Consider the following 24,836-nt stretch of genomic DNA (forward strand, 5'->3'; position numbering starts at 1 on the left):
TTGTACCCCAAAACATCTGGTGGGCACCAGACTGGGGAAGGCTGCTGTGTGTTGCTTAGCCTCAGTCTGGTAGATAAGATTTTTTGGGTTTTGTTTTTTGAGAAGAGGCCTGACAGTTGTCTTCTCTTCATCTCTATGGGAAACTTTGGGGAGTCAAAGTCTCAGTCCCTCAAAAGCAGCTGTAATCATCCAGGATGGAGAAGAATCCAAGTTGCTTGCACAAGTGGGGCTTGTTATTGTTTCTGTTGGTTATTCTGTTTTTGTGGTTTTATATTGTACACCTCCCTATGGTCTTCTGAGGAGGGGTATTATTAGTACAGTGGTACCTCGGTTTTCAAATGTCTCCATTGATGAACATTTCGGTTTACAAACTCCGTAAAACCAGAAGTAAATGATTCGGTTTTTGAACAAGCCTCGGAAGTCGAACATGCCACGCAGCTTCCGCTGAGTGCAAGATCCTGAGGCCTAGCTGTCGACTGTTGAGTTTTCGGTTTTTGAACATTTCAGAACTTGAACGGTCGTCTGGAACGGATTACGTTCGAAAACTGAGGTACCACTGTAGTAGTAGTAATAGTAGTAGTAGTAGCACTCCACCCGTCTGACTGGGTTGCCCAGCCATTCTGGGCAGCTTCTGACAAATCTAAAACATTAAACATTAAAAACATTTCAGTCCCGTGATGGGGTCTGAATCCAAATGGGAAGGGATGCAAATGGTCCACATCCTCCAGACTGGCCTGGAGTTGTTCAGCAACCAACCGCTCAAGGACCTTGCCCAGGAATGGAAGATTTGAGACTGGGCGATAATAAGCCATAATGGCTGGGTCCAAAGATGGTTTTTTAAAGAAGAAGTTTAATAACTGCCTCTTTAAGGGGTTCAGAGAAGACTCTCTTACAGAGGGAAGCATTCACCATCCCACACAGCCCACTGTCCAACCTGCTTGGCTCCCTTTTATGAGCCAGGATGGGCAAGGGTCAAGGAGATAGGTGGTTGGTTTTGCTCATCCAAGCAGCCTGTCCACATCCTCGGAGGCAATAGGTTGAAAATGATCCCATACAACCTGACTAGACAGAGCTCTGGCACTCTCCCACCCCAGCTCTGCTACCATAGTGGAGTCTACCTCCTTCTGTATTGAAATGGAATCCATCAATCAATGCCCTTTTGGAACCAAGGGCCCCTGCCCCAAAATGTTCATAGCATACAGGGCATGAATATGTCAGTGAGTGTGCAGGCATACTTGACAACTACTGGGTGGATGTACAGGGCTACCATGCTGTGTTCAAGCAACATTTTGATGGACCTGAATTAGTATTAGACATTACTGGTTTTTATTAGAAATGGTTTGCTGCTCTGCCTGCCACCATGCTCATTCCACTGTTTCTTTTGCCGTTAGGGGAAATGTGCATGGCCTGCCTGGCCAATATCTGTTTCGTTTGCTTAGATGAGCAATCCTTGCAGAGGGGCTGCTGTAAGCGTTTGAACTTCAAAAGCTCCTGACTGTTCCAGCAATCTTCTATTGTCACTGAGAATGGAAAACTTGAGATGTACGTGACCCAAAGTGTCAATGGTCATAAATGTATTGCACAGTTCAGAGCCACTGCTTCCATCAGATACAATTTCCACTGTTGCTGTTATCCTTGGTTTTGAATCAAGTCTATTTCTGTTTAAGCTTTTTCTCCTTTGCAATTAAGCCGTTTCCTGATTAGGGAGTGTTAAGCCTGCAGTCCTAAAGGTTATTTGTATTGTTGCAAGGAGTAAATGCATTTAAATTGGTGATACTTCAGAGAAAACATCTTTTGATGAGACTGCAAGCCATCATGCTGAATTTAATATTTTCATTCAGCAACTGTCTATAAAGTCATCAATATCTCCTGAGAGATGTGGTAGAAGATAGAAACTAGCAATCCTACAAAGTACGGTAATATGATTCTGCAACAGAAGAGGATCAGAGCACGGTTATGATTCAGGTAATGGAACTATTGCATGTTCAACATTAATAATAATAATAATAATAATAATAATAATAATAATAATAATAATAATAATTTTATTTATACCCCGCCCTCCCCAGCCAAGGCCGGGCTCAGAGCGGCTTACAAGCAATAATAAAAACAAGATGAATGATTACAACTTAAAAACAAAAATAAAATACAACATTAAAATAATGGAACATTAAAATATTAAAATGTAGCCTCATCGCAGGAGGAGAAGGAAAAGAAAGAAAAGAAAGAAAGAAAAAAAAGAGAGGGAGGGAATCAAATTGGCTCCAAGCCAAAGGCCAGGCGGAACAACTCTGTCTTACAGGCCCTGCGGAAAGAAATCAGATCCTGCAGGGCCCTGGTCTCATGAGACAGAGCGTTCCACCAGGCCGGAGCCAGAGTTGAAAAGGCCCTGGCTCTGGTTGAAGCCAATCTAACTTCTTTAGGGCCTGGGACCACTAGGGTGTTGTTATTTATGGACCTTGAGGCTCTCCGTGGGGCATACCAGGAGAGGTGGTCCCGTAGGTACGAGGGTCCTAGGCCGTGAAGGGCTTTAAAGGTCAAAAGCAGCACCTTAAATCTGACCCTGTACTCCACCGGGAGCCAATGCAGCTTGAAAAGCACTGGGTGAATATGCTCCCATGGCAGAGACCCCATTTAGTGGGCGTACAAAGATATGTGCACATTAGACCAGGAGAAAGCTGGAATATAATCATTCCTGACAAAGAAATGCATAACCCCGGTCTTTTAAGCTAAAGATAATCTGAGGAATATTATTAAGACAATAATTTTACACAATTGCTCAGTGTGAAGGAGCCAAGAATAAATGGGCAATTGACCACTATGAAAAATAGTATAGGGTTTTTTTTACTTCTGTCCTTTAAAAAAAACGAAGATACTATTGGATGTCCAAAATAAGACTAATTCGGGAAACCTGGGCTTAATTGACACACACAAGGGGATATATAAAAACACACACACACACACAAACCAAGAGTTTGTATCAAGAATGACTATGGGCACCTCTTACTCTCTTTTCTGTGCTCCAGTGAGCACTCTTGGAGTGGTTGGGAGAACTCAGCCCTAGGCAGTGAGGGTACATGTCGACCTTCCCCAACCCAGTGCCCTCTAGATGTTTTGGACTACAAATCTGAACAGCCCTGACATTATGCAGCCTTGTTTGACAGAGTGCTCTGTTTCGTGTATTGAGGAACATGTTTTGGACATGCAACAGTCTGCTTATTTTGCTTGTAGGGTTTTTGTTTTTTTTAACTGATGAAACTGGCAATTTTCTAAGACAGGATTTTATGAAGATTTGTTAACTTTCTCAGCAAAGGGTCTTGTGGGAGCATTGTGGCATACCGTATTTTTCGCTCTATAACACGCACCTGACCATAACACACACATAGTTTTTAGAGGAGGAAAACAAGAAAAAAAATATTCTAAACGAAACAGTGGATGTATGATTTTTGTGGTTCATGCTGTGGCCACAGACATATGATCTGACGGTGAGTTTGGGGTAGCCCAATGCAAAAATCCTGAGGATCCATGTGGATCCGTGCTTTGTAACCATGTTTTAAGTGGGGAGGGAAGGAAAAGCACTCAAGGGACAAGGAGCACGGGTGGGGTGTGTGGAGAAGGATGCTGCTAAAAATGCAGAAGAGGGGTATAAGGGGAGAAGGCTCCTCTCCTCTCCCGCTTTGCTCCTTTAAAACAAGCAGGCTCTGCTTCTCTCCCTCCTCCCCGGCTTAGAGAGCTGAAAAGCTTTGCTGCTATTTAGTGAGCTGAGTGGGGAGGAGAGAGGGACACAGAGCATGGATGCTTTAAAGCAGCCAACCAGACAGGAACCGCTTACACCTGTGTAAGCGGCTCCTCTCCCGCCTTGCTGTTTCAAAGCGAGCCACGGAGGAGGGAAGGAAGGGGAACCATGGATCCTCTGCTCACGACTGCAGGAGGTCCCCCCCCCCCGCCACCCGTAGGCATTCGCTCCATAACATGCACAGACATTTCCCCTTACTTTCTAGGAGGAAAAAAGTGAGTGTTATGGTGCAAAAAATACGGTAATCTGTCATGGACTACAGCCCACTTCATCAAATGCATAGAGTGTGATCCTCTTGTGTCTGCAAAAAGAGCCTGGTCACCTTTCACAGTAACAGTGGTTGGCAATAACAGAATCATCTTGGGATTGCTGTGTAAATTTTATGCATCTGTACTGAGACATTAGAACAAGGTCTTTATTTAGACACAAGTGACTGAAAATTTTCATAAATTGCAATGTCACCCAGGATGTTCCCCTTTAAAGCTGCTTAATTCCAGGATGGCCACATTAAGCTCAGTACAGTGGCACCTTGGTTTAAGAACAGTCCTGTTTAAGAACAATTCGGTTTACGAACTCTACAAAACCGGAAATAGTGTCCCGGTTTGAGAACTTTACCTCAGTCTAAGAACGGAATCAGAATGGTGGAAGGGCACCGGCGGCGGGAGGCCTCATTAGGGAAAGCGCACCTTGGTTTAAGAACGGTTTTGGTTTAAGAACGGACTTCTGGAACAGATTAAGTTCATAAACCGAGGTACCACTGTAACAGCGAGGCCCAGTAGGCTGAAAAGTTATCCTACTGATTCCTGAATGATTGCCATTTCTGGTGTCAGATCTGTGTACAATTATTTAACCAGGCCAGTCCCTAACCAAAAGAATAATTTTTTAATTTGTCAATTTGGGTACAAATAAATAAGGCAGGCTTGCACAAGTTGTGACTCAGCAAGCCAAATGCTTGACAATCTGCTTGTCCATTCCCCCACTCACCCTTTTTCTTTTACTGCCTGCCAGGGGAGTTGTCAAGCAACCTTCTGGCTGGCCGCAGGACACAGCCAGAGGGCTGCATTTGGCTCTGTAGGTCATAATGTTGTGCTGGCATTTTCTACAAAAAGAGATTCAAAGACCTCTTTTAAATGTAGGTGCCTGAAAAGATATCTAATGCATGAGTCTGGCTTTGTTAAAAAATAAAGTGTTTTAAGGCTTGCTTTTGGTTGGTGAGTGCCCTCTTCTTATTGACAAACGCTGGTAAACTCTATCTGAGGAGTTGGACTCACTCCGTATAGGACAGGTGGGATTTGCTGGAACCGCCTTGACTGGGGTGCTGCTCCCGTGCTCAAGGAATTTCAGCTTGCAATATTAAGCCAGAAGCTTCCTCTATTTCAGCAGCCCCAGTTCTTTTCCTCCCCTGTTACCATAACAACGTGTCTGTAATGGAGCACATAAATGCATTCTGAGGTTTTCTGACAGCAGTGCCCTTCCATCGTTAGCTTGTAAATCCTAAATTCTCACAGCAGAACCTGGGGAGTCTGTAACACAGAGGGGGTTTCTTTAATGGTAACTGTCACTCCAGCCCAGAGCTAGGCACTGGCATTCTCAAGGCCAGGCTCTGAAGGGAAGTAACTCGTACACAGCACTATCCAAATTTCATGTGCAGCAGCCCCAGCTGGAAAGTAAAGAAGGATGGTTCTTGTGCACTCATTCTTCCATCCCTACATTTCCCTCTGTGCCTCTGCACAATTTCTCTCTATTATTCACGTCAGCAGAGTTAGCTTGAGGGGTGAACGGCTGACTCATGTGGACTTGGCTGCTTCCACAATGAGACCCCTCTGATTCAGACAGGGGAAACCAGACACATGTTTCAGATGATGTTGGTCCTGCTTCATGTAAGTTTGAGTACAATGTGTCAGATGATGTTTACATGCTTATTCTGCTTCAATATTATTTAGAGGACAAAAGCAATCCTAGGATGTTGAGATGTGTGTTTAATTGTAGAAAGTAAATTATTTGGGGGCAAAGGGGATGAGCAGGCGGATTCCCATACTTGCCAAGTAAAGGGGGCATATGGCAGGTGCAGCTGGATGGGCGCTTGCTAAAGTGCTCTTTGCTATAGAGCTATTAAACGTATGGATTATTTATGCCTTTCCCCCCTCCCTTACATCTGGCCATTCTCCTTCATCAGGCAGTTGCAATGATTTGTTTAGGTACCATATGGATGCCTGTTCTGCTAAACCAGAGCTTTTCAACCTTTTTCAGTCCACGGCTCCCTTGACCAACTACACTCTTTCTGCGGCACCCCTGTGGGGTTCAGGAGCCCAGTTGTGTCACTGCTTTCCAGCAGAGCTGGCAGCCTCTCACCCTTTTTTCAAATACCCTCCCTTGTGGAGTGTTCCCTCAGCCTCCTTTCCTCTCCCCTCTCCTTAGGAGTCCTCTGGGCAGCTGCCGCTGCTGCCACCCCTGGTATCTGAGCTGCCCACCATGCCCCAAAGAGAGGTGCCTCCTCACACTGCCCCACAGAGGCTTGGGACTACAGCAAGGGCTGGTGGGTTGGCTGGCTGGACTCCCTCGCCTGCTTGCTGGCCTACTCCAAGGCCACCTCAGCTCCTGGCAACCAGCACCTTCTGACCATCCCCAGAGACACCATTCATCTGCCAGGGCTGCTCCTGTAACCAACAGCTGTGCAAGCCCTTGGGAGGCAAATATGTGATAGGGCATCAGAGGAGGAAGGGAAGGAAACAGGGATGGAGACCAGAGTTGCCTGTGGCACCCCTGACTATCATTCAAGGCACCCCAGGGTGCCATGGAACACTGGTTGAAAACCACTGTGCTAAACCATCACCTCCCCCTCTCCTTCTGAAGTTCCTGGATGGTGTGTCTTAATCTCTTTAGCAGATAGGCATGGCTCCATTCTCCAAATCCCTCACTAGGGCAAGGGTTACGCAGTCTTCTAGGCCAGCCATGCCTCGCATGCACAGCAGTCAGAGCAGTGGGAGATCCCAGAAGTCCAACTGTTTTATTCCCTTCAGACTTTGTGAACAATTTATTTGAAATTTTCAGATAAAATTTATAAGTGCAAACAACTTCTGTTAGACTGGAATAATAGGTTTTCTTTGGTCCCGGGCAGCAGGGATGCATTCTCCTTACCCTGCTCCTCGGATCCCTACCACCACAAAAATGTGTGCTGAAAATTAAGATTTGTGCTTAGGAAGGCCCTGTTTAAAGACATCTTAACTGGAGTTAAGTTTTAAGGACAGGGCAATGTAATGTTACTTGACTTTCTGCCTTTTGCATTTTATTTTCGAAAGTGACAACATTATCATCTTGACATACTGGGGGGTGGGGGTGGTTATACACATGTGCTTGAATGCATTGTTAAAAATAGGCCTCCTTTAAAACACACACACACCCAACTCCTCCAGTTTCCTTAAACACAGATTGAGACTTCCTATATGATGCATATGCACACATACAAAAGTTGCCTTCTTCACAGAATCAAATCGAGTTGAGCAACATTACATTTCCTTCTCGACCAATGGTTCTGATTTTGTGGGAATAGCCTAGCTACTTGAAATGGATTTGCAACATTTTGGCACTGATACTGTGCTTAATCCTCTTGGAAGTGTAACTGGTTTAGAAGGCATCAGCAGGGGTCCCCGATTTCTGCCTCCACCCGTGCCTTGCTCTGGGGAGATGTTGTGCATGGGTCGGAATATTGCACCACAACACTGTTTGGTGAAATATCTCTCAGAGAAGAAGACCACTGTTCCATGCAGTGGCCTCCTCAATGTCTTGAACAATAATGTGAACACTATGTTACAATTTTCATAGAGAGAGACATATAATGTGCATTATATGTTGTTTCAAAGCCTGTTCTGTAGCCAAGGTGAATCCCTAAGAGATTGCTATGCTGACATAGCAGCGTCAGCAGCAGACAGGTCTTGCTTTGAGCACAGCAGCCCATGGATCCTCAATCTCAGATTCCCAGAGAAGGCATTACTAGGGATGGACATCCTCCTGCTTCCCCAGCATTCGCTTGAGGGTCATTAGGACCAGAGCAGAGAGACACGCCCTTTCCCACTATCCAATGAACTACCAAGGGCAGTACAGTTCACTCTTGCCAGAAGCCCAAACTGACCGCTTGCTTAGGGCTTTTGAAATCAGGGTTTAGCCTGCATGTCATTAGCCCAAGTGCTACAAGTTGTCCACCCTGGTATAGTGCTTGCCTTAAGGGTGCAACTAATTGTTACCAAACAAAAAACCTGGAGAATAATTTCCATATCTGGTTTTCCTTTCCCAGTGGCTTTCCTGTGAGTCCTGGCACCCAGACACTGGGGGCAGATTTTGTGAAAAAGAGGAGGACTTGGCATGGTGGGGGTGGCACTGTCTGCAGCACCCCTCTCTCTTTTCATTGGCTGATTCTGCCCCCGGAGCCAAGATTTGAGCTGCAGCCCTGCAAACATGCTTATTATGGTGCTGCAGCTAAGGAGGCCTCTTAAGGCCAAGCTGCCCTCATCTCCAGACTGCAGAGCAAGCATTACTGTGACATGGCTGCAAAATCAGGGCATAAGAGACTTATTTTTTATTTATTTTATTTCCCCCCACCCCACCTTCCTCCCAGTGCAGGACCCAAGCTGGCTCACAGCATCGATTAAGACAGTTGCAGCTAAAAACACACCACCAATAAAAATATTTTTTTAAAAAAGCAATTAAATAAGTAACGGTATTAAAAATTACTTAAAACCAATTTAAAGTGCAAATGCACAAAGTGCAACACCCACCCTCAGAAGGATCTGTCACAACAGACTTTAAGTGGCCAAAGGCCTGTTAGAACAAGGAAGTCTTTGCCCGCCAGCAAAAGGAAAGCAGAGAGGGAGTTGGGCAAAGCTCCCATGGAAGGGCATTCTACAGTCTGGTAGCAGACATCAAGAAGGCCATCTCTCATGTCCTCAGCAAATGTGCCTGTGAAGGTGGTGGGACTGAGAGTAGCGTCTCCCCAGAAGATGTCAAAGCCCAGACAGGCTCATATAGGGAGATATGGTCCTTCAGGCAGCCTGGACCCAAGCCATATAGGGCTTTGGAGGTGGAATAGGAAAAATCCTTCACCTCTGAAAAGCAGACTGGTCTCTGTGTTAGGGAATCATTCTGCCAGAAACAAGTAGAAAGTTTCTAGAAGGCTCCAGAGTTTTTCCTTTATATATGGGAGTGGTACTCTGAGCTTAATTAGCATCAGCTAGAAGTGCAAAGAAGAAGAAGAAGACATCTGTCCGAAGAGTATTGCCTGTAAAATATTCTGAAGGACTGCTCCTGTAATTTACGATGTGTAGGAGATGAAAGACTTTTGTTTGAAAGTGTACAGTTAATTGCTGTTTATGTTAACAGTCGAAAATATATTGGCTACCGTAATGCTTGTACCCGGTTTGGGAATAAAATCTCTTGACCGAGACTTCACAGAGTTTGTGTGAGTCATCTTTAGAACAACTTCGTCACTGTCCACTGCTTCTGCGCAAGAGACAGAAAGAAGATAAACTCTGCTAAACAGTTTTAAAGAGGTTTTACCTAACCACCAGTATCTGCGCAGTGAAAGTGTGTGGACGGTAATCTCTAATACTCTGCTGCCTTGTATGGATGGAAGCAAGAATGCAGCTTCCACAATTAAAAGTAGAAGCAGCAGCCAGGAAATATATTATCAAATCTGCCATTAGTTCTCTGATGCAAATTAAAGAAGAAAAGGCAAGAGACCGATTTTATTTTTAAACAAATTCAGAAAGAGCTTAATAGGGAAATATATCCCTATTACGGTAAATGCTTAAAGGATTATGTGGAGGTGAATGTGGGAGTGGGAGGGACCGCAAGAATAATAGTATACAGTGGAAAATAATTATCCACTCCATTTGCAGACAGTTTTTAATGGAGAGATATTAGGGGCTTAAGCTACAGTTTCCCTCTCAGGCCATCTTGGCAAAGTAGCTCTTGCTGTGATAAACTGCAGTTGGGTTTGGTGCGATTATGACCCTGGGGTGAATTGCCCCCTTTCTGTACCAGCACAGTCAGGAGGGGAGCTGCAGGCAATGGGAAGGGTGCCTTTGGGGGCTGCCTGGCTAAGGCTGTGCTTGAACCCAGTCTGTCTGTGGGAGATGCCGTATACACACGCAAACAGGTTTGCTGCTTTGAGCTGCTCTTGGCTCCTGTCTTGCTGTAGAATAAAATAAGCACATAGGGTTGGCTGGTGGGTGGGGACAGATGTACCTGTTCCTCAACTGCATTTGTTGTGCTTCCTTAAAGTTGGGGACGTTATGACACTGATCTGTGCTTCTGTAAGCTCCAAAATGGACTGCTGCACAGTAGTGTAGAGGAGGCTGCAGCGTGTGCAGAGGGTTGTCACTTAGAGTCTTCTAATGACTTGGGTGAAAGGTGTGAGCATGTCCAGTCCAAACTGGCTTCTGGGCTTTAAGGCCCCTTTGGGCCTAGGACCCATACAAGCCTCAGGGGCCTTGGAAATACTACACAAGAGGCAGCAAAACTCTTTAAGTCCTCACATCCTCTGCAGCGAGTCACTGTGAGAGGGAGGGAAGGAAACACCTCCAACCCACCTCCTTGCTTTCTGATGGGGTGGGCTTGGGGTAGATGGTGGGGAGGAAAACCAGGAGGCCTTTTGCAGCCTGGATTCTGATCCCAGAGGGACCAGGGTTGGTGATGGGGGCTTAGCAGCTCAACTTTGCTTTTGAACAGGCATTTAACAACTGCCAAAGCTTGTTTCTGAGGTCAGGCCCAGGAGAACTTTGCTGGCATCACTACAGCTTCTTTGCTTGCTGTAGCAAATGCCCCTCTTTGGAGTACTAGGCCTGAAAGCCTTGCCAGGTCTGTACCAGGAACATCTACCTCACCCCATTTGTCAAGAGCATAAAGGGCTTCCTAAGAACGTGCAACTCTATGAAACGATCCAAGTAACATTTGTGCTCCTGCCTGTGGGTCTCTGTACCACCCACCACCCTCTTTCGCATAGTTTCTGCTCACATATGCAGAAAACGTTTGAAGAATCCTCTGCCATTGGGGGACACTTGGTGTGGACACTTTGCGAACCTTTGTGTGGAATGTTTTGTGCCTGTCTCTGTGCCTGCTTCAGTGCTACAGTACCTGACACACACAATCTTTCCCCGTGTTTCTGAATATATTTACACCTATAATATCACTATGCTTATTTGCTATTTCCATGGAAACCTGAGTAGGAATTTCAAGTCACTGCATTCAATTACTGTGGTTAGACAAAAGTGTGTTCCCTCGTTGTCTACCGTCAGGCCATTTTCTGGCAGAGCTGATCCAAGCTAAGTGCTGATATAATTACCGATTGATTTTTATATGTATCACCTTATTTCACTAGTTCAGGGCTGGTTACCATCTGAAAAGATAACTATGTAAGACATACAAAGTGCAATGCTCAAGCTATTAACACTGTTCTGAAATAGTCAATATGCAAGCTTGCAGCTGGAGCCCTTCTGGCTGGCTGCTTCATCCCTCTCCACTCCAAGTTCACAGCCCCTTTTGCAGATGGGGACTAACTTCCCCAAACCATTATTTTCTCCCGCTTTGCCTTTGCTGGTTTTACCTCATCTAATATTCTGTGAATCATCTTGATTTTCCCTCTGAGCTGAATTCCTTTTTCTGCTCTAGACAGGGGTGGGGGGGTGGGGGGAGCCTGGCTGCCAGAGAAACCCGGTGGTTGATGATGATGGAAAGTAGAGGAGCCCTGGACTTCTCTGAAACGCCAGAGATGTAAGATGAACTCATTGTGCTCTCAGGGCGTAGGGGTGGAATGCGACACTGTGACAAAATCGCACAAGTGGGGGGAATAAGTATCACAAGAGGGAACTTTGCTACTGTGGCTCAGAGTCCTTCAGTTTTGAAAAGAGGCAAGTGAGAGTGAGGCTTTATTCTGTCAGACCCTGGATTCCATTTCAGAATCACAAAAGCTGGTGATCAGGCTGGAATTTCCTCTCTTCCCTCCAGCGTGATGCTGCTTCAGAGTGTGATTCAATCAAAGAGCCATTAATGAAGAGCATCATTCACAAATGGCATTAATCTGCAGGGGCATTTGCAGTGGAGAGGACATGACTCAAAGGGAGGGCGTTGGGTGTAAGGTAAGAGCTCTTGAATTAGTCCCAGGAGTAGTATGTGGAATTCTAAAGCATGAACAAGCATGACCTTGGATGCTTATCCATCTTATAATGATTTGCTTCCTTTATCTTGTGACTTCTCCAGAACCAAGGCTACTCTGCACATGGTTTGTTTCCTCTCTTGAAGGCCTTGACGTATGAACCAGGCCAGTGTTATTCCCTGCATGGTTTTCTGCAAATTTTCTCCATTTGTTGTATTAAAAGTTCCTGGAAGATACTGTTACAAGAATTCAGCCTTGTATAAGCATTTGACTTGTTCATAACATGAATGTTCTGCATTACTCTACTCTGAATATCTTTCCATATACTAAAAGCCTCCAAGGCACATTGATCTCTCTTTGCAACTGGCATCACCTTGGGTGGCTTGTGACCTGAGGTGCTCCTAAGAAAGGCCCATCCAGATGGCAGGTTTTGGAAATCGAGCCATTGTTTGGATTGACAACAGCTTGTAGAATTTATGTACTTTCTCCCTCTAAAGGCCTTGTTAATTGTCACTGGCTTACTGTGTTGCTGTTATTATTGTTGTTATTATTATATCAAGTAATACCTGGAAAGGGCTAAGGAAATCCAAGCTGCCCACACCCATGCTGTTCTGGTTCAAAACAGCACTACTTGCAGATCTGCTTGTACATATATAAATTTTGAAAACTATTTCTTGTGCAATGCAGGCAAAGTTAAGCAACTTTAAATCCCATCAAGTATGTGCTTAATCCCCTCAATGAAATAAATGAGATTAGAAGTACCTAGCCTCTGCTGGATGGAGTCCAGTGGTCTTGGGCTCTGCTTTCCACAAACAGCTTTTCTATCAGGAATTAGTGCCTGAATCTGCTAGTTTCCCGTTCCCGTTCCCAGCCCCCTTTCCTTCTGTAATGTCTACTAGGCTGTAAGTCTGTGGTCTTAGCTTTGTACAGCACCTAGGATAATGTAGGTGATTTCTAAACAATAAATAAGTGGGAGGAGGTTTTTGTTCTTTTGATCTGCTGTGCTTGGCAAGAGGAGTACAAGTTTCCTGCGGACACAAATGTAGAAGTGACCATCTGGCACCTGATGAAATGCTTGGCCTTGAACGGTCACAAATGCCACTTGTGCGTTGGGCTCCCTCCTCTCAGAAAATGATTACTTCAAATACTTTTGAAACGTCGTTTTTTAGTGGAGTTCAAAGTTATGTCTTCACTAAATAGGAAACAGTGTACCATGGACAGCTCCATGCGAAATCATCCTAGCAGCACGATGGCTATAAAAAATGTATGTTGTTAAATGATGTCTTGGGCTTGCTTGACATGTGATGAAGTTCTCTAAACAGAAATCATTTCTCCTCTGCAAGGAAGCAGCACATAAATTTGCCTATGTGGCGCCAATGAGACTGAAGGAGAAGGGTTGCAACTCTGTGGCCAAGTGGATGGTTTGCATGCAGAAGGTTGTGGGAGTGTGGATGTGCACGTGTGAACATGAGTTTGGAAAACTGTTTTTCCATTTTACAACTGGTGCTGTGAAAGCCTTATGTGTTTGTTTGGTTCCTCTACCAGAACAAGAGAGAAAGAGATCTGCTGTTTCCAAGGTTAAATTAGCCAGTGTTTGCAAAGCCTGGCACTCTCCTGACATTTTGGACCTCAACTCCCATCAGCCCCAGACACCACAGCCATGTTGGGTGGAGCTGATGGAAGCTTTAATCCAACAATATCTGGAAGGCAGCAGACTACTCAAGGCTGGTACAAGCTAACACTTCTTTACAAGAAAATCCATCTTTGGGGCAGCTTGGGTGAGAAGCAACTTAAGACTATTCACTGAGGTGGCTATGGCTGTTGAGGTTCCTGCGTAATTTTGTGTGCGATTCTCTTGCTGATGCTTCTGTCCTTTCCTACAGAGTCGGATGGCTGAGAGCCTTCGTCTTTTCGACTCCATTTGCAACAACAACTGGTTTATCAACACCTCCCTCATCCTCTTCCTGAATAAGAAGGATCTGCTGGCTGAAAAAATCCGCCGCATCCCTCTGACAGTCTGTTTTCCGGAGTACAAAGGCCAAAACACTTACGAGGAGGCAGCTGTCTACATCCAGCGTCAGTTTGAGGACTTGAATCGCAACAAGGAGACCAAGGAGATTTATTCACATTTCACTTGCGCCACTGACACCAGTAATATCCAGTTTGTGTTTGATGCGGTGACAGACGTCATCATTCAGAACAACCTCAAGTATATTGGTCTTTGCTGAGGATCTGTGCAGATGAATCTGGTTTCTTAAGGTGATGTGAAACAGGCGAGCAACAGCTGCTTGCCACAGTGGAAACAATGGCGTAGTGCTTGGAAGACCCAGTCACGGAAGGGAGAAATCTGAAGTATGTTCACAGATCCCTTCAACTGCCCACACACCTTTTTGCAAAAACAATGTCTTGGAGTGTGCAAGCCTCCCACCAAATGGCAAGGTTCTGAACTGTATGGAAGTGTTTTCACTACTATCACATCATCCACTGGCTCATTCCGTCTGTTTCATCCCCCCCCCCCCACGAGATAGCAGAGCTTACCATGTTCTATGTATAATGAGACAGATTGTTGTCCTTATTGTCCTAGAAACCATCATACTGTTGGAATGATGCAGAGCTGGTGAGTTGGGGAGGGGGCTGTGTTGCAACTCCCAACCCCCAAGAGGGAAGAGACCAGAGGCTAGAGAACAGGCATATCTGAGCAAAGGGTTCCTTTAACCTACAGTCTGGTACTTGACCTGTACCAGATCATGTACACATGGATTAAGCGTGCACAGGCACCTAACTTGCAGCAAGTACAAAGTACATACTAGATACACACATTGTCTTTGCATCATGGTTTATCATGAATAATCTCTCTGTGGAAGGAACTGATAGTGCAGAATCATCCCTGTGAGTCCCTGCCACCCTGACCAGTATAGCCCCTTCTGCTGTTCACAACTTCAACATGTGTGCAAAAAATAAGAAATGAATGGAAATGTTAAGTAATGACAAGGCCAAATTGTGGTCAGTGTTTCTTCTACCAGTGAGGAGTTTTATACATCAAAAGTCTTCTTTTACATCTTTTTTTGCCAAATCTTTGTGCTCTTTCACAAAAACTCTAAAAGTTGAATAAGTGGTTGAGTGTTGTTGGTTTTTTTTAAATACAGATATATGAAGGTATACATTTTTTTTAATTATTGTTTTGTGTCTGGATTTTGAGTGTGCCAACGGACAATCCTGTTCCATTGCTCCAAGGAAAATTCTGACAACATTTGCAACAGCCTTTCTAAACACAGGAGCCAATGAAACTGTACAATATAGCCTTTTAAGTCATTTTGTTTTGTTTTGGGAGGGGGGTGTTTATTTTTAAAAAATGTGCTGTAATTATTAGGTGAACAGATGAGTGATATGAACAATACTTAAATGTCTTGATATTTAAATTTACAAAACTTAGTGGAATTTAAGGAATGGAAGTGATGCATTCCTTGGCTCCCTTTCATCCTGTATGCCAATAATACTGGATGGCATATTACTCTAGCAAATTTAGAGCTAAGTTTGAATGCCTGAGAAGCTGTGTGTGAACTTACTGGATAATCTCACATGGATCCTAGGGCCAGTGCCCAGGCAGTTCCTTCTTCTCCCCCTTGTCCCTTGCAAAAGACTTCTTAGAGACTTCAGTGTAAGCTAAGTGTGTAAATAAATATACATTCAAGAATCGTAAAGCACATAAATGCACACACATACACACACTTGCTCTTATACTTACACACACACACACACACACACACACACAATCTCCTCCTGCCTCCCTCCGTTCCCCAGTTGTATGAAGATTAGTGAGAATTCTCAGCCAAGGGCTCTAAGAAAAACCTAAAGAGAAAACAGTGAATGATAAAAAAAAAATAATTACCGGCTGTCCACTTTTAAGAAAATAAATCTGAATGATCTTAACTGATTTATGGTGTGTGTATGTAATGTTTGTAGATCTTGTGATTCTAGATTCCACACAGCTGGGTTCTTACGTCATTTGCTGCAAGTATGCGTTCTTCGGGCATTAAAAATCTGTTTAGTTCTAATTGCTTACGCGATGCGATAAAGCCAGTACAGCTACTGAATAGGAAATGGGGGACAATTCTGTTCAGAAAAAGCTGAAACAGCTGGAGGTTAAAGGGTGTGAATAGTACTTTCTGGCAGAAGGGGATTCTCCTGCTGCTTAGCCCCAAGGGGCACTTCTCATGAACACCTATTTAGCTACAACCATCTTTAAAAGAAGAGTACCGTTTTTTTCAGTATTGCTGGTGCCAGTGGTAGCCAATACTTGTGAATCCTGTTGAATGTAAGGGACCAATTGCTGAGTAGAGTATCAATTTGAGGAGAGTAGCAAAACGACAAAATGAGCTGCGACACTTTGAAAGAGGTGTCCTTTTACTCTGAAGTAAAAGGCCTCCGAGGTCAGTGGAAGTGCCTTTGTCTGCTCTCTTCTCCTGGAACTGCAATCTACGGATTCTTGTCATTATTTTAAAATGAAGTGCTGAGCTTGTACCTGCATGCCCCTTGATAAATTGGGGGGGGGGGGGAGGACTGGAGCAGAAAAGAGGAGAGAGAAAGAGCACTTGAAACCGGATTGTGAAATAGCCAAGTTCAGTTTTTACTAAAGGAAATTTGCAGGCAAGTTCTAGCTGAATTCATGATGTTTGTTTTCAATAAAAGGAGACTGCCAGTGGAGGTCAGCAGTGACTGCCGGGAAGGAAAAGATCAGTCCAAACCACGTCTCTAATAAGAGTAGAAGCTCTGGCACAATTTGTTATAGGAAGAAGACTTTACAATGTTGCTCTTCAGTGGAGGCTTACAGCAGAAGACCATGGCAGATTATCCTGGGAGGCAGCGAGGGGTTCTCCCCACGCCACCCCCGGTAGAAATATCAGTAGCAGATGGATGAGAACTTGCTGATCTGCCTGAATCCTAATGCTTTATTGTGGAATCACCTTTCATGGGCGAAAGCTTCCTTCCCGAGATGTGTGAAGTAGATAGTGAATGAAGAATCTACGGAGATGGGCTACCGCTGCTTGAAGCTCATGCCAAAACGAACCATGTAGGAGTAGGGATTGATTGAAACCACTGAGGTGAGTAATGTTATATAGGACTGTAGATTTGGCCTCTAAGGTTACAGCACTTTGGGGGGGGGGGTATTCTTTGAGCCATGTTAAAAATCCCAGACACTCCAAAGCCAATTTTCAAGCACGCCAGGAGATAATTTAATCCATGGAATGATGTTTTAGAATGCTGTGGTAGACAAATTGGGAGTGAATCCGACCTTTTTGCAACAGGGAATATCTCCAGTCCTGCATCTTTGGGAGAGTTCAGCCAAGACTGGATGATGGAAACCATAGCCATGTCCAGCACACTTAATTAAGAAGGAGTTTACTGAAGGCATCAGGAGTATGCTTAAGAGAGACTGTAGCACAGATGAAGCAGCACAGCTTCATGTAGCAATTTATCATTTATTACATCCTTCCTTTCTGCCTTAGTTACAGGCACAAAAGGTCACTTGTGTCATAAATCAATAAAGACAATTATTCCCTCTATTTCCAAAGCTCAATAGCAAATGCAGATCCTCGTGTAGCCAAAATGGCACCATGGAGCATAAGACTCTCAGGGTCATGAATTTGAGCCCCACATTGGGTGAAAGATTTCTGCATTGTAGTGGGTTGGACTAGATGATTCTCGTGGCCCCTTCCAACTCTACAATTCTGTGATTCAAGACATGTGAGGAGGCAACAGCAAGCTGGGTGGAGGTACCCCAACCAATGTTTACAAAAAAGTGCAAAAAGAATTTTGGGATCCCCAAAGCAGCTCAGTGAGGAGGACCGAACATGCTGGCTGGCTGGAAGAGTGGACAGCAGCACTCCAGACAGCAACATTTTGTTGCAGAGTCCCTCTTGTTAAAAAAGAGACAGTAGAGAGTATAATAGGTATCAGCCAATCAAATATCCAGCAAGTCACAGGGCCGAAGAACATGGCAGCACATTCAAACATCTAGGCATGGCAACACAGCAAACCCCAATGTGCATTCCTACCACCAACCAAACTTCAGACAGTCTTGGGATGCACAGCAAAGCCTCATGTCGTTGGTCCTTTAGGTATTCCTGTCCCTACCCTGTTTAGTACAAGGCAGATAAATTCAGGATTTGTGGATTGCATTTCATATTCTCTAGCAGTCTTATTTCAGTGAATCCAATGAAAACATCTGCTTGGTGTTAATCTTGTACAATGTGCCTCCTTGTTAACAGGCTGCTCAGCCTCAACGTTTTAAATAAGCCCTTTAGCCCCTTGAAACTTAAAGCTTAACTCTGGATGCGGCTGTGCAAGGTAAGGGCTAATGCAGCTGTGCAAGGTAAGGGCTAGTGACACAGGAAGTGAACAACTGGGGGGGGCTGTGTCTCTTTATGAACAGGAGGGGAACTAACTCTCCTTGTCACATGCAGATAGCGTGCAACTTATGCGGGAGTTATGTTCTGGGGATCTTGCGTAAAGCCAAAATCACATATAGTTAAAACACATTGGGGTAAACACGGAGAGGGATCACAGAAGTCTTTGTTTCTTGGACATCCCTCCTCCTCCTGCCCCCCCCTTTTTGCCACACGTATAAAGCTGAATGTGCACAAGTTAAATGTGCATAACTTGTGGGCTTACTGTATAAGCAAATGCTTGACTTTATACCTGGTTCCTTTTTGCATATGGATAATCACAAAACGTCTATTGAGCCATTCGCAATGCCTGGAGACAGTCAGGTTGGGCACCCATAGTAGTGACCAGAAGAGGAATGACCGCTGGGAGGAGCGCAGAGAGAAGAAACACAATGGTGCATCTGCAGCAGCACAACCAGAAGCTACCCCAGCTGCAGCAAAACATGTACCGTATTTTTTGCTCTATAACACGCAGCCGACCATAACACGCACGTAGTTTTTAGAGGAGGAAAATCCGTAGGCATGCCACCCGTAGGCATTTCCTCCATAACACGCACAGACATTTCCCCTTACTTTCTAGGAGGAAAAAAGTGAGTGTTATGGTGCAAAAAATACGGTACTGGTCTCTACAGCCACAGCGGGCACTGCAACCTTCCAACAGTTTGACTTCACCCCCCCCCCGCCCGCAAGGTGCACTCCTCCATTGTCTCCCAAGACATAGACGGATGCCAATAACAACTGAGAACAAAGCACCATTCTGAAAGGCACGGTCTCCTCTACTGGCCGTGTCATCATCATCCACTGACATTAGCAAAGGGTTAGGAACCCCCTGCCTGGGGTCTGCACACACAACTCTGCTAATACTGTGGTACCTCGGGTTACATACACTTCAGGTTACATACGGTTCAGGTTACAGACTCCGTTAACCCAGAAATATAACTTCGAGTTAAGAACTTTGTGTCAGAATGAGAACAGAAATCGTGCAGCAGCGGCGCTGCGGCAGCAGGAGGCCCCATTAGCTAAAGTGGTGCTTCAGGTTAAGAACAGATCTCCAGAACGAATTAAGTTCTTAACCCGAGGTACCACTTTTATTCAGTTTGGGATGTGCAAACACTTTTCCACTGCACTGGCAATCTCCTGAGAGGCGGGGGTAGTCACAAAGACACACGACACAGAGCTGGTAAACACCTTTGAACACTGATACTTTTCCTGTCTTTAATTCAGGCTTGTAAATAGTCACTTGCCTGGTTGCCTGTAGCAAGAAAAAAATCTCCCCTAGGCGACAGAGTAGATAAGCTATTGCCCGTCAGAAGAGGAAGGTGGGCTTGCTTTTATTTGGTAGCTCACTGAGTGTTCACTAGCAACAAGGAACCAGATCACATGCTGAATGAACTAGAAGTGTGAATCATTCTTTATGCAGAAGCTTAGAAGAGCAATGTGTGATGTTCTGGCACCACCAAGAGACAACTGAACTTTACTACTACATAAGATACATTTCTTGCATAGTGCTGTTAGTCTACCTGGCTCTTTACACAGTGGCAAAGCAAAAAAAAAGGCAAAAAGCCATCCCTGCCCTGAAGAACATCTGACCTATATTAAAATCCCACTGCAGGGCTGGGAGGGAATTGGGAACCATGAGAGAGAGGGAGGGAGGATGAAGTAACAAGGGATAATGTGGACAGGCAGCAATAAACAAGTAAAATGGATCACAGACAATAGGGTTGCTTGGGTTTTTTTTAATCTGTTACTGCATAACCTTACATAGTGTTTGTACAACAACCTTGTAAACATAAGCCAGTATTATTACCCTTAATAATACACTTGAGAGGCTAAAACTGAGCACTTTGTCTAAAGACCACAGTGTGGACTTGATAATTCTAGTTGATCTCATCTTAAGTGTCATACTACATCGGCTCAGCAAAGGCAAGGACAGTTCCTTTCACTCAAAGAATTTTAAGAGAAAGAAGCAGAGGCAAAACTGGTTTCCAGCCTGAAGTTCACTGCACACTCATAATGCTCTCCAGCACCACCAAATCACAAAACCACAGGATCGTAGGTTATTTCTAAGCTACACATATGTAGAGCACTTTAAATGGCAAGGCTTTTGTCAAATTATCATGGGGCAGCTGAAAATAAGACCCATGCCCCCAGACCCGCTCACAGAACCAAGATTCCCTGGAGAAAAGGAAATTGCCTCTAAATGAGTTGAAGTAGCCTGTTCAATAGCTGTGGGAGGAGAAGTGACCCAGTTTGCCACCCTCTCCTCCCAACCTTCCTTCAGACCACGGGGGGAATCAAAGGAAAGGTGGGGGGCAGCTGCCCCCCCAAATCAAGTAAATAAATAAAAATAACTAACAGCTCGGTTCTGTCCCCCTAACATAAAGCCTGCTTCCCCAACATAAATCCTGGCTATGCTTCAGGCATTCTCAATCCACACCACATAGTGTGTGGGCCACATACACAGACCATGGCTACAGAATAGTAGCTCCAGCTGAGTCAAGCAAGAAAGCCAGGTCACAAGACGCAAGGGGGTTAGGTGAAATCAACATGAAATTCTAGCCTTTACTTGGTTATGAGCAGAGCAGTTCAGCAGTCAGCATTGTAAATCTTATGAAATTTAATCCACCTTACCTAGAGGCAATTCTGACACGAGTTTCAGTGCATAATGCATATTCCACCGGCAGATGTCAACAGGATCATCCAAAAGCTGTGCCAGAGCTGGAATGACTCCATTTTCTAGGAAGCCGGTCCTACATTCAGAAAATGTATTGGTAAGAAGTGGTTTGTGTAAGCACAATATTAACTTCCCCTATTCGAACCTGGGAAAATATGTTGCAGAACAGAAGAAAATCCCTACTCTAAAACGCTTGCATTAAACTTCAGCAAATACCTACCTGCCAACAGAATGCGTTGCCATAATATAAAGAACCTCTGTTGTTTTCTGTCGCACGGTGCTGTCTTCATCTAAAAGCAGCATCTTCAAATTATCTAGAAATCCTGAAAGACACATTTTTATTTTTATTTTATTTTCACCACCTTTCAACAGACATCTAGGGCAAAGTTATAATACACTCATTAAACCACCACAATAGAAAAAAGAACATAGAAGGCATGGTAGGGTTAAAAACAGCCACCAAGTAGCATGAAAGCAGTTGTCTCTGAAACTCATCAGAGATGACTATATATTGATTATTTAGAGTGCCCAATGGGCAAATAATATTCACAGCATGGTTCTGTTCCTTTATTTCTGTTTTTGTTCTATTAGCTATTGTTATTTTGATCTTTGTAACAATGATGAAGATATATTAATTGAAACTGTTTAAAAAATATTTGCAACCTGTATAAGAATGATCTCCAGGTGAATGAAGTTTGGACACACACATTTTCCTTAACCGTGTGCAAAATAAATATTGAAGTGGGTTGCCTGCTCATGTGCTCTGGAACAGTTTCCTGGGATGCCTTCTGGAATACTTTGGTATCTACTATCATTACAATGTCTTTTAGGTCCTATGATTTATGTATCGTAAGCTCTCCTTTTCAGCTCAAAAGGTTTTTCAAAAGAACATTAAACATTGCTTTGCTGGATCTGACCAAAGGTCCACCCAGTCCAATGTAGCACTTCCCGCAGTGGGTGGGATCTGCCATCTGGTACTGCTAGAAACAGACTGCCTCTAAATTTGGACATCCTGTGCATTAATTGCACTTTCCATGTGTTCATCCTGAACCTACTTTTTGCAGCAGTACTGTACATATACATACTAGCACAAAGGATGCAAAGACAAATAACATGGACAGTAGGATGTCTCTGTAGCTTTGTGATATCCTACTGGAAATGTAGGTATTCTCAATTCGGTATCTTGTTCCATGAACTGAATTAAATAAGGGGCAGGCAAACACCCACCCTTGCAAAAAAATAAATGATCCAACCCCAAACAACTGCTGCACCTTTTTCCTTTTCAAGAAAACCATTTTATAGCCTGATCTGAATGACTACCAAATCAAAGTTTGGAAAGATCCAGCAGTTTGCTGACCAACCACAGTGCACTGTGACAATGTGCTGCTAGCTTTGTGGTAGGGCAGGTGGTCCCCCAAAGGTCTGTCCTGCTGCCCACAGGTTCTGCCCCCTCCACATTGCTGCCTTTCACCCTTCTGAAAGTAGGCATGGGAGAAGCATTCTACCTACTGTAGCCTATAAAATAGGCTAAAGTGTGGACTTGGTTGTATGGCAATTTATCCAGTTTGCAAATGTACCCATAGACCCAAAGAGATTGGTGATCAAGCCTGTATGTTAGGGCCATTGTGTCACCCCTCCCCACTTCCACAGGAGCATGTATCATGAACTGCCCTGTGGGAGGGAAGGAGGCAGATGAAGAAGCCACCCAGGCCTGCTATAGTTTGACTATCCCACCATTCTGACCTCTAATAGGGCCATTTTTATCACCCACTGCCCTGGGGGAAGGATCCTGATGGCTTTGGATATGTTGACATTGTGGATTGTTTATTCCACCCCCCAAAAAGTTGAATGTTACCAGTACTTGTACTCCATCTTGGAAGGACTTGTATCCTGAAAGGTGGGATATAGATAAGAGTAAAAGGTAAAGTGACCCCTGACCATTAGGTCCAGTCGTGGACAACTCTGGGGTTGCGGCGCTCATCTAGCTTTATTGGCCGAGGGAGCCAGCGTACAGTTTCCGGGTTATGAGGCCAGCATGACTAAGCCACTTCTGGGAAACCAGAGCAGCGCACAGAAACGCCATTTACCTTCCTGCTGGAGCGGTACCTATTTATCTACTTGCACTTTGATGTGCTTTCGAACTGCTGGGTGAGCAGGAGCAGGGACCGAACAACAGGAGCTAGCCCCATCACAGGGATTCAAACCACCGGCCTTCTACCAAATAAATAGCCAACAAGGTAGAATCAGTAGAGCATGAGGCTTTGGATCTCAGGGTTGTGGGTTCAAGCTCCATATTGGACAAAATATTCTTGCATTGCAGGGGGTTGGACTAGATGATCCTGGTGGTTCCTTTCAACTCTATGATTCTATAATTCTCATGTTCAGTCCAGGCCAAAGTGGCATCTCTTACCGAGTCTAATGGCTTCATAGACATTCTCTGGGTCGTGCACCAAATCACACAGGGCCATCAGCGCCCGCTGCCGAGTCAGAAGGTCGGGGTCTTCCAGCTCCTCGTTCAGTTTTGGGAGTCCCCTTCGGCCATAGGCAATGGGGGCTTTCGTAGGGTCAATATCAGGGGGCAGTTTGGAGGAGATACGGGGCAGGAGCGCCATCCCAAGTTCCTTTTGTACCACAGCAGCCCTAAGAAAGGAAAGGGAAAAAAGCTGCTTAGGGCAAAGGGAGGGAAAACAAGAGCAGTAGTTGTATGTGTCTTTGCTTCAGTTCCAAGACACACGCACCAACAGGACATGTGTATTTTTTTGGAGCGGGGTGGGGCTCACCTGTTGCAACTGAAAGCAAGACAGGATTTTAAAGGTAAGTATCTCTCCTTCTCCCCTCCAACCCCCACCCGCGATTCAATAGAAACAAACAACAATAATATTAACCCTGAAAGAGAAGCACGAATGAAAAACGTGGGAATTCTTGTTTAAAAATTTAAAATAATAATAATGATAATAATTTAACATCGAAATGAACGATAGCAACTGGGGAAAATATATTACTTGGTGCATACACGCAAAATAGAAATGGCAGAGGGGGAACCCGATAAACCCAGTTTAGCAAAGTGGGGAGAAATGTCAGCTCCGAAAGCGGCCGATTCCCCGCCCTGCCTAGGCCTCTGGTTGCTAAGCGACCGCGACGCCCTCGCTCCCTACGTCCAGATCTGTGAATACGAAGCTACGCACGCGGGAAAAAAACCCTCTACGAGGTGTAGCCAGAGTCCGACGGAGCGCAAATGTCGTAATTCCCGCAAGTGGCGGCTGGGCAGGATGTGTCGTGGTGGGGAGGCCAGGCGAGAGAGAGAGAGAGGTGGTGGCCCTCAAATGTCAGTCTCTGCAGCCCGCGCTGCCCCTGCGGGAAACTCAGACAGCTTCCTCCCCACGGGCGCCTACCAAATTCTTTGGACTACAATTCCCATCAGCCCCAGCAAGCACTGCGGCGGTCTCACCAGCCCTGTGCTCGCTGAGGCTGATGGGAGTTGTAGTCCAAAGTATTTGCAGGGCGCCAGGTTGGGTAAATGCTGAACGCTCTTAATTGATTGCGTTGCGTTGCCTCTATAGTTTCTTCCAAGGAGCTCAAGGTGGTGTACGTGGTGCTACTTGTTTTGTTTCCAATGAAATATGGATGTTGCAAACATTTGTCCGGATATAAACCAGAGCCACTGCGGTGTAATGTGTTACAGATAGGTAGCCGTGTTGGTCTGCCATAGTCAAAACAAAAAAAATTCCTTCCAGTAGCACCTTAAAGAACTGACTTAGTTGGTCTTTAAGGTGC

At 44.8% G+C, this 24,836-nt stretch overlaps 2 protein-coding genes across 5 annotated transcripts in view; one reads left to right on the plus strand and one right to left on the minus strand.

Moving 5' to 3' along the window:
• Window positions 1-15,876, plus strand: part of GNAZ (G protein subunit alpha z) — a 42,561-nt gene extending 26,685 nt beyond the window's left edge. Inside the window, exon 3 of the mRNA XM_083717565.1 lies at window positions 13,826-15,876. Within this exon, the coding sequence (XP_083573691.1) occupies window positions 13,826-14,170 (345 nt within the window). The 3' untranslated portion in view covers window positions 14,171-15,876. The remainder of the gene's footprint in view (window positions 1-13,825) is intronic.
• RSPH14 (radial spoke head 14 homolog) overlaps window positions 1-24,462 on the minus strand; it is a 62,648-nt gene extending 38,186 nt beyond the window's left edge. The window contains exons 1-4 of one of the 4 annotated variants that reach the window (XM_083717583.1): window positions 24,248-24,462; window positions 23,473-23,702; window positions 21,283-21,385; window positions 21,020-21,138 (exon numbers count right to left, since the gene is read on the minus strand). In XM_083717583.1, the coding sequence (XP_083573709.1) occupies window positions 21,020-21,138; window positions 21,283-21,385; window positions 23,473-23,674 (424 nt within the window). In that variant the 5' untranslated portion in view covers window positions 23,675-23,702; window positions 24,248-24,462. Of the gene's footprint in view, window positions 1-21,019; window positions 21,139-21,282; window positions 21,386-23,472; window positions 23,703-23,947; window positions 24,206-24,247 lie in introns of those variants that run through there. The other 3 variants (XM_083717585.1, XM_083717582.1, XM_083717584.1) reach the window with 3 other exon arrangements.
• Window positions 24,463-24,836: the final 374 nt, after the last annotated feature.

The sequence above is a fragment of the Podarcis gaigeae genome, assembly GCF_964106915.1.
Source record: "Podarcis gaigeae genome assembly, chromosome: 16".
Taxonomy (NCBI): domain Eukaryota; kingdom Metazoa; phylum Chordata; class Lepidosauria; order Squamata; family Lacertidae; genus Podarcis; species Podarcis gaigeae.